General features: G+C 48.1%; 1 protein-coding gene across 1 annotated transcript in view; it reads right to left on the bottom strand.

The window, feature by feature from the left end:
* col27a1a (collagen, type XXVII, alpha 1a) overlaps window positions 1–12,231 on the bottom strand; it is a 58,285-nt gene that overhangs the window by 21,630 nt on the left and 24,424 nt on the right. Inside the window, exons 8-14 of the mRNA XM_076013833.1 lie at window positions 11,196–11,240; window positions 7,845–7,898; window positions 7,272–7,316; window positions 5,977–6,030; window positions 4,985–5,029; window positions 2,043–2,096; window positions 268–312 (exon numbers count right to left, since the gene is read on the bottom strand). Coding sequence (XP_075869948.1) covers window positions 268–312; window positions 2,043–2,096; window positions 4,985–5,029; window positions 5,977–6,030; window positions 7,272–7,316; window positions 7,845–7,898; window positions 11,196–11,240 — 342 coding nt within the window. The remainder of the gene's footprint in view (window positions 1–267; window positions 313–2,042; window positions 2,097–4,984; window positions 5,030–5,976; window positions 6,031–7,271; window positions 7,317–7,844; window positions 7,899–11,195; window positions 11,241–12,231) is intronic.

Below are 12,231 nucleotides of genomic sequence, written 5' to 3'. Positions count from 1 at the left end.
TCTTCCCATCACAGAGTCAAATGATGATCCACTCTGGCCATTATGAACATGTTTACAGTGTTAAGGCTCCGAGTGAGGTGGACATGAGAGTCCACAAAATCGCGGCTGTAAATGAGGATAAAACGTGAAAAGTCTTTTCTTTTTTTTTTTTTCTTTTTTAAAACCCAGTCTAAGCAAAAGCCTGGATTCACGTGGTAAATGTCTAGGTTCAAGACGCGGAGAGCACAGAGACGACATTTAGAAACACAAATGCAAACTGCTACTCACAATAAGTCCAAGAACTCCATTTGGACCAGGGGGGCCCATCTCACCCTAGACAGAGAGGAAGGGGGTGGAGAAGGTGGAGGAGGAGGAGGAGGAGGAGGAGGAGAGAGAGAGGGAGAGTGAGATGAAGGTAACGGGAGCAGGAGCAAGTTTCTGGGGTTATTGGCTCATTTTTTAAACAAACACGCGCAGAAGAGTGGCTCAGTGTTCATCACGGCTCATGAGAGGGGGGCAGTGTACATGTAAATGTGTCTATATAGTGTGTGTGTGGTGGGAGTGAGAGAGCGAGAGAGAGAGAGGTGAGCGTGGAAGGGCCAACTGAGCGACAGGCTGGAGTCCTTGGATGTGCAGATGTTAATAATGTTTGTGATCAGGATACAGAATAAAATCAACCTCAGCAACAAAGTGACTCGGCCACAGCGCCACCAACTGTCAGGAGGTTTAACTTCCTTATGTCGCGTCCCAAAGTGAGCTCCAGGTGAAACCACCTGTTGCTTGTGGATTCACTTGCCATCAAAAACTGATTTTTTTTTAAAAGGGCGACGCTGTGGTGAAAGTCATATTCTTATTATGACGAAAAGAGAAAAAATGAATTAGCTTTCTCAGAGAATTTGAGTTACACTCTGTGCTACCGCTACCTTCCATCACCATGTCAATAAAAAAAAATGCACAAACACCAGTGTGCTTTTCAAGAGCCGACTGAAATACAGCCGGCGGGGACGTATGTGTACTTTATGTGCGGTGCCCCATAATTAGAGCTAAAGAATGAACCAATTAGGGCTCTGCAAACAAGGGATTCTCATCACGGGGACGAGACCAAAACACACTCATGTGTAAAAGAAGATTTCAAGAGAGAACATTTTAATGAGGTTGTAAATTGATTGAGTGTATATAAGTCGTTGCTTTCCCCATAAAACACACCTGCTTGTTAGACCAGCAATTAAAATGTCCACATTTATTTTCTGCAATAAAGGGAGTGACAGTAACAGGAGATATCCAGTCCCTGAAAACCTTCTCATGGAATTGTCTGGATTTTTTTTCCGAAAAATGTATTCAAGCTAAGAAACGTTCCCCTCTCGAGTGTCCAGACATCAAAGAGTGAAGAGGAAATATTTAAAGAACTTAACTTGGATTTGAAACCCCGTTTTACAGGTTTTCAAAATATACGCTAAATTCTGAGACACATTAACTCTCTTTACGCTGATGAAAAAGAAAAGCAGCGGGGATGAGCGTGGGATTTATCCCAAGCTTGGCCGAGGTGGGAAGATCAGAAATGTGAGCAAAATATTTTTTTCACTGTGAATGTGATTTGCTTCACGTTTTGACACAAGGTTCAAACATTTGCAGGGAAAGCACATTTAAAAAAAAAAAAGTCAAAATGTGGGAATCCAATACGTCTTTCTTTTTTGCATTACAGGTGGCAAGACATACTAGAAAGACATTCAATGACCATTAATGAGAGGCTGCCATGTGAAAAGCCAGATCAGCTCAAGGCCCTCCAGGTAAAACAGGTTTATAAAAATGAGTGCCAAGAAAAATGCTCTTGAGCAACGGAGGGCATGGGGTGAAATTGTATACGGTGCGAATGTTTGTCTAGAGATGAAGAAAAAAATTGAACTTCAAACAAAACAAAAAAAATGAGCAAACTTGGGAGATCCAGGTGAATTATCAGCTGGTGCAGCCAAAATTCCAGAGCTTGAACCCCAGGGGTGGGAGCGCGTGTGAGAGTTCATGAGGGTTGTGTTTGGCAAGCCAGTGGATTTTGGTGTGTGACATACTGGCTCTCCATCTGGTCCAGGTGGTCCTCTCTCCCCAAAGTCCCCTGGAAAGCCCTGAGGACACAGAGAGAGTAGCTTTAACGCTCCGCTGCAGTCCACATATAGAAAAACACATCATCAAGTCCAGAGAACTTCAGCCATCTTTGCGTCACAACATTTAGCTAACAACATTAGGCTAACATGCTTTCACCTTGCCCCCCCCCCACGACACTCTAGCTTGCGAGAACAAACAAACAAACAGAAATAGCGAATGCGTGACTCTAACACGCGGCGTCAATGCCATCTTTCATCTGGTGATGTGTTTCTGCTCACTTGATGAATGCTAGCGCCGTATTTATTTATTTTTTTGAGTTCTGTTTGGTCTCCATCGACTCCTGGCGCATGAGGGGCGGCTTACAGCAGCTAAATGCTCCTCTGTGTTTCCCAGCTTGTTGATAAGTTTTGCACTGTGACGCCGCCAGTGAACAGGAAGTCGGTGTTCGGAAGGTCTTGAGTGAACTTCCATTGAACAAGAGTGCGTTTCAAAAAGATGAAACAGGTAGGTTCATTTCCTGCTCCACTGACTTCCTTCATTTTTAATGCTGTTCTGAAGTCTGAATTCTTAAGGTTTACATTCTGTAACTCTTCACACAGCTGAAATGTGTTAATACTGAAAGTTATGACATCAAAATCAAATGACAGGTCTTTGTTTTTATTAAGCAAATTAAACTGGTTTCACATTGATAGATCACATGATCAGTTCCTTTATACGTCTACTTTTATTTTTGTGAGTTCAAGACTTGAGTTCACTAGCGTAGCTGGTATTAAATCTTCTTAATGCGTCAGTTAAAAAAAAAACTGTTCATTGCTAAAGAAAAAATGTTGAAATAATGCAATCAAGTCTCTGAAACACAGAATCTGGAGAGCAATTGCAAAAAAAGGACAGGAAGTGCTTTCAGCATTGCACATTGTCCCAACTGCTGCTGACTCCTCTGCTTGGAGTCAAATTTACACACCTTCTTTTCATAACTTCACTCTGGAGTGTTACGCAAGCAATGCTGCGGCGGTAATTGCATGGCAATCACAATTTCAGCAGGTCAACTATAACATACGCCTTCGGGTAGCGTGAAATAAAATGGAGAATAAGAGCAAACAAGGGCATAATGGCACCATTATGGGCTTAAAGTCCATCAGCTGCGGGCAGCCGGCTGCTCTGCTGAAGCCGCCAAAAATTCACTCAGTCCATTTAGCGCTAAATGGGATGCTAAATGGCGCAGCGCTAGCAGTTGGTGTCGCTGCGACAGGGAGCTACATCTGCGGGGAGCACCGGTGCCAATGCATCTTTTAGAACTTGGCCACCGAGCAGCGGCCGTAATGGCTCGGTCTGCCACCGCGGCCGCCGCTCATTGTTTCAAGATGCTAATTACAGTCGAGACCTTCACTATTTCTGGAGGGGGAGAGATGTTGCAGATATACAGCCTGTGCTGTACGCACAGCGCAGGAATAGAAGCTGCTCAATTAACGCTTTTTGAACTTAAATTGGCGTCTTTAAAACAAAACAAAAACCAACCAAAAAAAAAAAAAACAGAATTATTTCAACTAAATGAAAATTCCTTTGGTTGATTTTTTTGCATACCGTCGAGGCAGTAACGCAGACGGCTAACTGCTGAACTGCTAAACTACAATTCAACTGTGATTGTACGAAAAAAAGCTGGAGGACGGCTGCTGGAGCTGCGTTTCATTACCGACTGAAGGCCGAGCACAACAGGAATCTACGGGGGCCTGACGGCAAGAGATTAATCACACAAGCTGTCAGCAGACCGAGGGACAAATGTGGGACACAGGCCTTGGTGGAGAATCAAAAACACGAGATATAGAGGAGCGCTAGCGGCCGCTGAGCCGACTTAACGTGCCCCAAAAGTGATACATCTGCCCAGGACGACTCCGAGGCAGAGGAATGCGGCCCTGGTCTCTCTGGCAGACATCGGGTTGTGTCCTCCTGCACTCGATGTGGTCGCGGCAATTAAAATGTTTTGCCCCAGGTTTACGTGCATCTTTTTTCATCCCGCAGGAATCTTCCCGTCTATTTGGCCCCGGCGCTCCACGCGGGAGACCTCAGATGCGATGACGCCGGCAGTCATCATGACGTCTCGCCGCCGCTCGTGTTTACGAGCGGCCTTTGAAGTCGCACTTTGCGGGGAACGGCGCCAAAAAAAGGACGACTCGGCCCGTTCCCAGTCGGGTCGGTGCGTTCGCGAGATGCAAAACAGAAGCCCGGCGACGCACCGACAACTTCTTCCGACTTCTATAACCGCCCGGGGAAGCCAGTTCGCGTGCGTTCGGCCGTTTTTGGCTCTTTTAAAAAGCCTTATTTCACCGAGGTGGCCAATAAGCAACAGCTGCCGGGTGATCTCAGCGAAGAGTTTCGGGGGGTTACGCACTCCGTCAGGCTGACTTTGAATGCAGTCTGACATAAACAACGACAATGACAGCTTCCTCCGAGTGGCCAGAGTCGCTTCTCCGTGCTGAGCGGAGGGAGGGGGGAGGCGGCGGGGAGGGGTGGGGGGGGCTCCGATGGCAACAAAAGCCTTTTTCTTGCTTGCGACTTGTCGTGCGACTGGTGGGACTCGGCAGCGTCGGGGCTGCAGTTAACCCTTCCAACAGCCATGGAAACACTGAGCTTTCTCAAACGATGACGTAAATGCAGGCCTTGTAAATTTGCACATGTGTAGGATTTTTCGGCAGGGGGGGGGGCACGCACCTGAAAACTTCCAATTTGACCCAAATAGAAGCGAGCGCGACGCTTTATTTATACTTTGACCCAATTAAATGTTTCCCAGACCCTCAACATGGCACAAAACAGACAGCAGAAACACGAGGTGCATTAGCAGCCACTCGACTCAAGAACAAATTCATCACACTTTGAAAGATTGTCTGTAAAGTATGTTTAGACAAAACTTTACCGGCCTACCCATCTTGCCCCTCTTCCCTGGTTCGCCAGGAATGCCCTGGAAATCAAAAATAGACGGGACAGAAAGAGGGGGGGGGGGGATCAGGGAGGAAAGAAAAAGAGGGAAAGAAATCACTTTAGCATAAAAAGCAGCGCAGGCATCGCGGTAATAAATTCCAACAAACTGATAACATTTCTATCATAGTCGAGCTGGAACAAAGAGGTTGTCTCATCCTAATGTGACTGATGCACAGCAGCTGATCCAACATTTGTCAGGCTACTATGGGAAAATCAAGGCCTCCATCTCGTTCATATAACGAAAAGTAAACACAGGCTTCCTTGAAAGGGAAGCGTGACGGAGCTGCAGTGTGTGTGTGTGTTTTTCAACACACTTGACGGCAAGCAATGCAAATGGCAGCTTTTAAGCATCTTGGAACCTCTTTCTTGAGTATAAATTTTGCCTGTTGCTGCTGTGCTGCTAAGTTTCGAGCCGCCGTCTCCCTGACTGGCTGGCTGGCTGCAGAGGTCTTGATTACAGGCTGCCCCGTACGGTGACGCAACCCTCTGGATCATGTCATAAGTAGGCTAATCGTTTCATGTTTTTGGGGGCTCAGGAGGAGGAGGAGGAGGAGGAGGAAGAGGCCTTATGGCTTGATGAGTTCAGGCAGTTCAAAGGCTGCAAGGAGGAGATGGGGAGGGGGCTCTATCATATGAGTCATCAAGAACTCCCACACAGACTTATACAGCAGCTGTGGCCTGTTTCCCGCCTTACAACAACAAGGGAGCCCAATGAAATACCGGGAGATGCGGCTGTGTCGTCCCATGGGCTAATTTTTCTGGAGTTCAGTTGGTCACTGGGCTCTGTCTCTCTCTCTCTCTCTCTCTCTCTCTCTCTCTCTCTCTCTGGCTCTGCACCCACCCACCCACCCACCCCCTCCCTCTCTTTCTCCTGTCCTACAATGAACGCCGGCGTTGAAAGAATAGACACAACAGACAGGAACTCACTCTTTCACCATCGGGCCCAGGAAGGCCGAAGTGTCCGGGGATTCCGATGAAGCCCTGCAGGAGAGGAAAGAAGAGTCGGGGGAGGACGAGGGGGAGGAGAGGGAAGAGGAGGAAACACAGGATGTGAGTGTTTGGACGTGGGGGGAAACCGCCGCGGGAGGGACGAGAACTCCCCTCGGCTTCGAGGGGACCAGGAGGCTTAGGGGATTCCGTGAAGTACCAAGCCATGAGGCAAGTGTATATGCCCATGGACTGCATGGTGCTGGCTTCCACGATGTAGTCCAAGGGCACATACCCTCACGCCAGGGATCTCTGGAGATAGCCGGGACGTCACAGTGAGCTGTGGGTGCAGGGTGAGACACACGCGCGCGCGCACACACACACACAGAGAGGAAAACAAGCACAAACAGTTGAACACAGGTGGGTGGGAGGAAGGAGAGGGGTGGGGTGGGGTTGGGGGGTTGGGGGGGGGTGCACCCGGGTGGCAGTTTCAGGCGTGCACAATGCGAAAAAAAAAAAAAGGCGAGCGCCGAGTGTCTGAAAGGTGGCTCAGTGTGAGAGGCAGAGGGGACTAGAATGCCTCTTTAAGACAGCAGGGCCTCATACGGAGCTTAAACAGGAAATTCCAGCCAGTGGGGGCAGGAGCGGGGGGTGCGGGGGGAAGGCTTTGGAGCAGCCAAGCTGAGCTGATAAAGACGCTTTATTGGAACGCGATGTGAAAAAAAAAAAAAAAAAAAACCTGGGAAAAACAGAGTGTGTGTCGCTGGATGCGTCCCTCTTTGCTTGCTTGCGTGCTCGAAGGGCGTGCGCGCTTGCGTGCAGGGAGGTTGTCAACAACCGGTCTCATTCAGTCATGTGGAGTGTAACGTAACACAAAACAACAACAACAACAACAAAAAAGTGCTCCTCGTGAGTTTGGCACGCCTCTATCGATGTGTAACACGCTGCTCCAGTGAGAGTGTCGGGGGAGGGGTCGGGGGAGGGGTTGGGGGGGGGGGGGTTATGAGGTGGACGATGCTGCACACCCGCTTTCAGTGCAGCCGCGCGTGTCGCTTCCTCAAGGTGCAAAATACCTGTACTCATGCAACAACAAAGTTTACAACACTACAAGGGGAAAAAAATGACATTAGTTTGCAGCCTTTAATTGAGCAATTTTTCCGTCAGCGAGATTTACAGTCGCCCTTCTGTAATTACTGCATCATAAACAGGTCGGCAGGCCCCGAGTGTCAACAAACGCACTAATTTTGTTCAATCGCGCTCGACTTGAGAGGCGAAAAACACTTGGGCTCACTCACCCGAACGCCTTTCGGCCCCAATGGTCCTAAAGGTCCCGGTAAACCCTAAAAGAAAGGCAAAAAGAGAGACTTAGTTCGGAATTCGGTGAGTCGTACCTGACGTAAAATACTTCCAAAATGTTTGTTATTTCAAGCCGTAATGACATTTTGAGTTGGCAGGCCAAGGGCCGCTAATAACGCTTGTTAAATTTTAGGGGAAAATACAGAATTTCATGGAACTCAATAAAAATGCCATGTGAATGATGCGAATGTGAAATTATATGTGAAAAGTCAAAATATAGTCAGCCTACAAATCACTGGAGGGCGGTCAAAGTGACAGCATCCAGCACAGAAGCCGTCCAATGAATGGCCTTTTTTTTTTTTTTGGACTATTGGATAATTTTTTATTTATTTATTCACTTATTCATTCATCCCCCCCACCCCCCCACCTAATGTCACATCTCCTCTGAGGAGCGTCCGCCCAAATATTTCCTCCGAGTCAGCTGCTGAACATAACCTAATCCCACTTGGCCCTCTGCCCTTACTATGGCCCCGACTACAACTGTACCAGTCACAGCAGAGGATTTACTGCACCTGCCTGCCAGGATAACCTTTGGCACCTGGGCTTCCGACTGGACCTTGCTCTCCCTGCAGGAGGGGGGGAGAGGGCAGGGAGGGGGAGGGGGAGGGAACGGTGGGGGAGAGAGGTGGGGGTCAGGTGATCAAAATCACAGGAACACAAGTGAGCCATTTTTCCCCCCAGAAGAAGTTGAGGAGTAAGGGAAGAGAGAAGAAGGGAGCCAGGGTTGTAATTTCACACCAATGCAAAATGACCGAACTGCTTTTCGATGATTTGGCCCGGCATTTTGTCAAAAATGAACAGGTTTTTTTTATTTAACATGTGAAAGTATAAATGTGGGAAGGAATTAAATGCAGCAATGCATTGTATATTGCTTTATAATAAGTAAAAAAGCACCTTCATTGTGTGTCAACGTTGCATAAATCATACTAATACTCAAACTAGAACTCTCATTTTTTATGATTTTAGTCCATATAAAGCACAAGCTACATCAAATACATACTATCATAAAAGGAAAATATTGATCTTTACGAACACATTGTGTAATTAATAGAAATAACACCTAGTGTAATTTTTGTGCATTCGTTTTAATTCAGAACAATACAATGTAGAGATTATACGTACGCAGAGACTTTGTCCAAATCTACAGCATAGAAAATTTGTGCTTTAGATTAAAACATTGGATGCATGAGTTTAATTGTTCCAAAATCATGATTCATTTACGAGTAACAAAAAAAAAAAAAAAAAAACAACCCTCACACTCACACAGCGCCTCCAACTGGCCTGCTAGTGGACTATGCGACTCTGGTTGCCTGCACCCTGGTGCGAGAACACGCCCCGTTTTATGTCAACACTCCACATGCCAACATCAACGCCTCTCGTCTGCCTATAAGAAGCTAGCGAGCTGATGTGTTTCCATACAGTACGCACAGAATGGCCGAGGTGCCAAAGAGACCAAAGAAGACCTTGGAACAGAGAAGGAAAAAAAGCCTTGACGGGACCAGGTGGGTGTGCTAGTGGGCAGTCAACTATATGGTGCTACACCAGGGCCAGTTGGGGGCGCTGTGTCTCCCCTTTGGCTCTGTTACGAATAAAGTATTTGCCATGTTATATAAGTGGATGCACAACCTCGTACGTTATCGCGAATTCCATCACTGCTTTTTTTAGTCAATGTCGGCCTTCTTCAGGCGCTGAGTCGCGGGACTCGCTAGCAATGCCTGAGGTGGTTTCGAGATCTGGTCTTTGTACAAACTGTCGGAGCTAATTAGGAGTTATGTTTATGCGTGAGGGCCGAGTGTGAGAAGCATAACACACAAGCACAAGACGGGTCGTGTTCGAGAAAACGCCGGGGCACAGGAGCGGCGTGTGTAACCCTCTTTGACACACTCCGGACGTGCGGCCGCGTCGTTCCCCCCCGTCCCTTGGATAAATATAGCGCACAGTGTCGCCAGTTAAAGGGCAGACAAGGGACTTGGCAGAGAAGGTCGCTCTGGAACGGCGACCGGACGGCGGGAGGGGGGGGAGGGGGAGGGAGGGAGGGAGGGGCTGGCTGGTGGCGCACTACGCAATCAGGAAAAAGCACGGGCACTGTACGTGCACCGGCTGGCCTCTGCGCTGCAACACTACCAGGTTGTGCCGAATGGGTCGGAGTGGAAACTGAGGAAGAATTGGGGAATGAGCGCAGACGTGACGGCGAGGAGGGGAAAAAAAAAACAAAAAAACAACAAGCACGAGTCACAATGACCCCGTGTGGGAACTCCCTGCGTTCCTGACGTCACGCCCGTGAATACGAGGACTGACTCAAGAAACTGAGGGGCAGTGTGGAAAACGTTCCGCTCTGCTCTCCGTGAGTGAGTAAGGCCTTTTCCTTAATACCAACACTGAATAGTTTGACCCAGCCTGTCTCAAAAATAGCTTTGGATGCGGGGGCTGGATGCTCCATGCTTATGTAAACAGCAAAAGAGGAGCAGGAGGAGGAGTCACTCTCCTGCTTGTAGCTCTGAATCAAAGGCTTCATTGAGCTGATTTCCACAAGGGGCAGATGGAAAAGGAAGGAAAACTGCAGGGGAAAAAAAAAAAAGAAAATCAAATGCTCAGATCAAGGAAAACGGACTTGCTGCCGAGCGCCAGGGAACAACGCAAACACAGTGAGAGAGTGAAAAACAATGAGAAACTTCTTCTCCAACGCCGCAGTGCTGTTAGGAGGCTGAGAGTGTGTCACTGTTTGGCCTAGTTGGCTTCTTCCCGCGTCTCTTCCCTCTATTCCTCTCTCTTCCTCTCACTCTCTGGCATGGCTCGCTGATATCCTGGAGTGCATCACCGCTCCACAACAACTTTTAGCCAGATGTCTTTCCTCACCAGCGCTCCGTACAGGGCTGAGCTAATCTGGCGACGCTGCCTTCGGGCCGTGTTCGATTTGTGCACGCAAACACACACACACACACACACACACACACACACAAACAGACCGACTGGATGATGACTAACTATTCTCAAGAATGGGGGGGGGGGAGCCTAATGAGCAACAGCACAATTATTTCGGTAAATGTGTAAATGTGACAAGTAAAGGCTCATTCCATATTAATTCACAAAATGCATGCAAATTGCAATGTGGACAGACAGACTGGACTGGAAAACACTGGATGTTTGCTTCCTGTCAAAGCGATTACTTCCACATATTTGGAAATAGGTAAATGGGAGAGGGAAGAACAAGCACCTGGGAGAGGTATCAGTGGCCTTCCTGACTGGCAAAAAAGTCAACTTCCAGAAGTGTGTATGTTAGCATGCACACTTTTATCGTTTTATCGTTCAAAAAATAAAATAAATTGGGTAATTTTGTAGTTATTGTGTCACAATATTGACCATGCAATGAACTAGTGATTTGTCCAAGGTGTCACCCTGCCGTCGCCCTAAGACAGCTGGGAGAGGCTCCAGCAGACCCCCATGAGCCTGAGCACAGGAAGAAGTGGGTATTGAAAATGGATGGATGGATGGATGGATGGATGGATGGATGAATGTGTCACAATATGTAGGAAGGAAGCTAATTCTATCGCTAACTCATCTTGATGTGGAGCCCACGTGACAGGAGCAAGTGAAGGTGTGCTGAATGGCCATACAGTTGCAATCCACAGCTGTTTCGTTTTAACAGCAGGTGAAAAGAGAGTTGGAGACATTTATAAAATGAATGAAATGCGTGGTGTGTTATATTGCAGAGTGACACTGTTTTATTTTGATGTGGCTTATGAGGAGACAGAGGAATTCCGGAATCGCTCCAATCGCGGGATGAACAGAAATGTGAAAAACAGCCCCAGCTCAAGAGGATGACATCTGGCAAAGGTATCTATAAAACACAGGCTTATACTCACAGGCTCTCCAGGGAGTCCAGGTGGACCAGGGTAACCTCTCTGTCCCTAAAGAGGAGACACACACACACACACACACGAGAGACACTGGAGGTGAGTTGAAGCAGTACGGAGGGGGAGAGAAAACACACAAATCCAGCGGTTTGCAGTGGCGGTAAAGGCTGGGACACACACACAGGGGGAACCTGCAGGAGTGCTGACAAGTGGAGCTCTGTGCAAAGTGAAACACGCATGTTAACAGTGACGGCGAGGCATGAAGCGATGCCATGTGCATGGAATCAATCCACACTTCAGACTTTCCATTGGTCATGTTCGCGCGGTGCGGTGCGGCGCAGCGCAGCGCAGCGGAGTCCAAGTCGGGACGGCGGCGTGCCGGGGATGTAAATGCTTTCCCGTCTGAGTCAGAACACAGCCCCCCCAACCCCCTTGTCGGCGGAGAAGACGGAAACACCGCGAGGCTTTCTCACAGTTCTGCTGACTCCTGCAAACTCGGAGCCGCAACAAAGAGTGGAGGGCAGCTAAATCAAAAGGTGGGAAGACGTGCTTCGGGGACCGCAGTTTTGGGTTGGTTTTTTTTTTGCTTTTCTTCAGAGAGCAGGAGAGAAAGGGAGGGATGGAAAGAAGAAAGTTGAGGGGTGGGGGGTGGGGGGGCAAAGTGAAAATAAAAAAGGGGCAAAGAAAGGAAAGACTCCCCATGTCCTGTTTTCCTAAACCGCAGCAACGGAGCAGCGAGCCAAGACTCCCCGAGTTCCTGTAAATCATCTGAAGGGCCTTGTCATCTCGCCGCAGAGGAGGCAGAGGATACGGCATCCCGCTCCTTATTCTGTTACAGGATCACTGGCTCACACCTTCATCGCTGCACTTGAAGCTACCAGCGTAGCGAACAGAAACATATATTTCAATATGCTTTCAGAGCACAGACCAAACCACTGACAAATGAAAAGAACGTGTTTTAAGCATCCTTTTTTGTTTATGTTGGTTTTTTTGGGGGGACGGTGGGGTTTGGCCCATGTTCTCTGTTGCACTTTATTTATCAACC

Source organism: Nelusetta ayraudi, unplaced genomic scaffold, assembly GCF_046127955.1.
Source record: "Nelusetta ayraudi isolate G7.1 ecotype Tasmania unplaced genomic scaffold, CSIRO-AGI_Nayr_v1 ptg000160l, whole genome shotgun sequence".
Lineage (NCBI taxonomy): Eukaryota > Metazoa > Chordata > Actinopteri > Tetraodontiformes > Monacanthidae > Nelusetta > Nelusetta ayraudi.
This window is presented reverse-complemented; position numbering and strand designations above follow the sequence as displayed.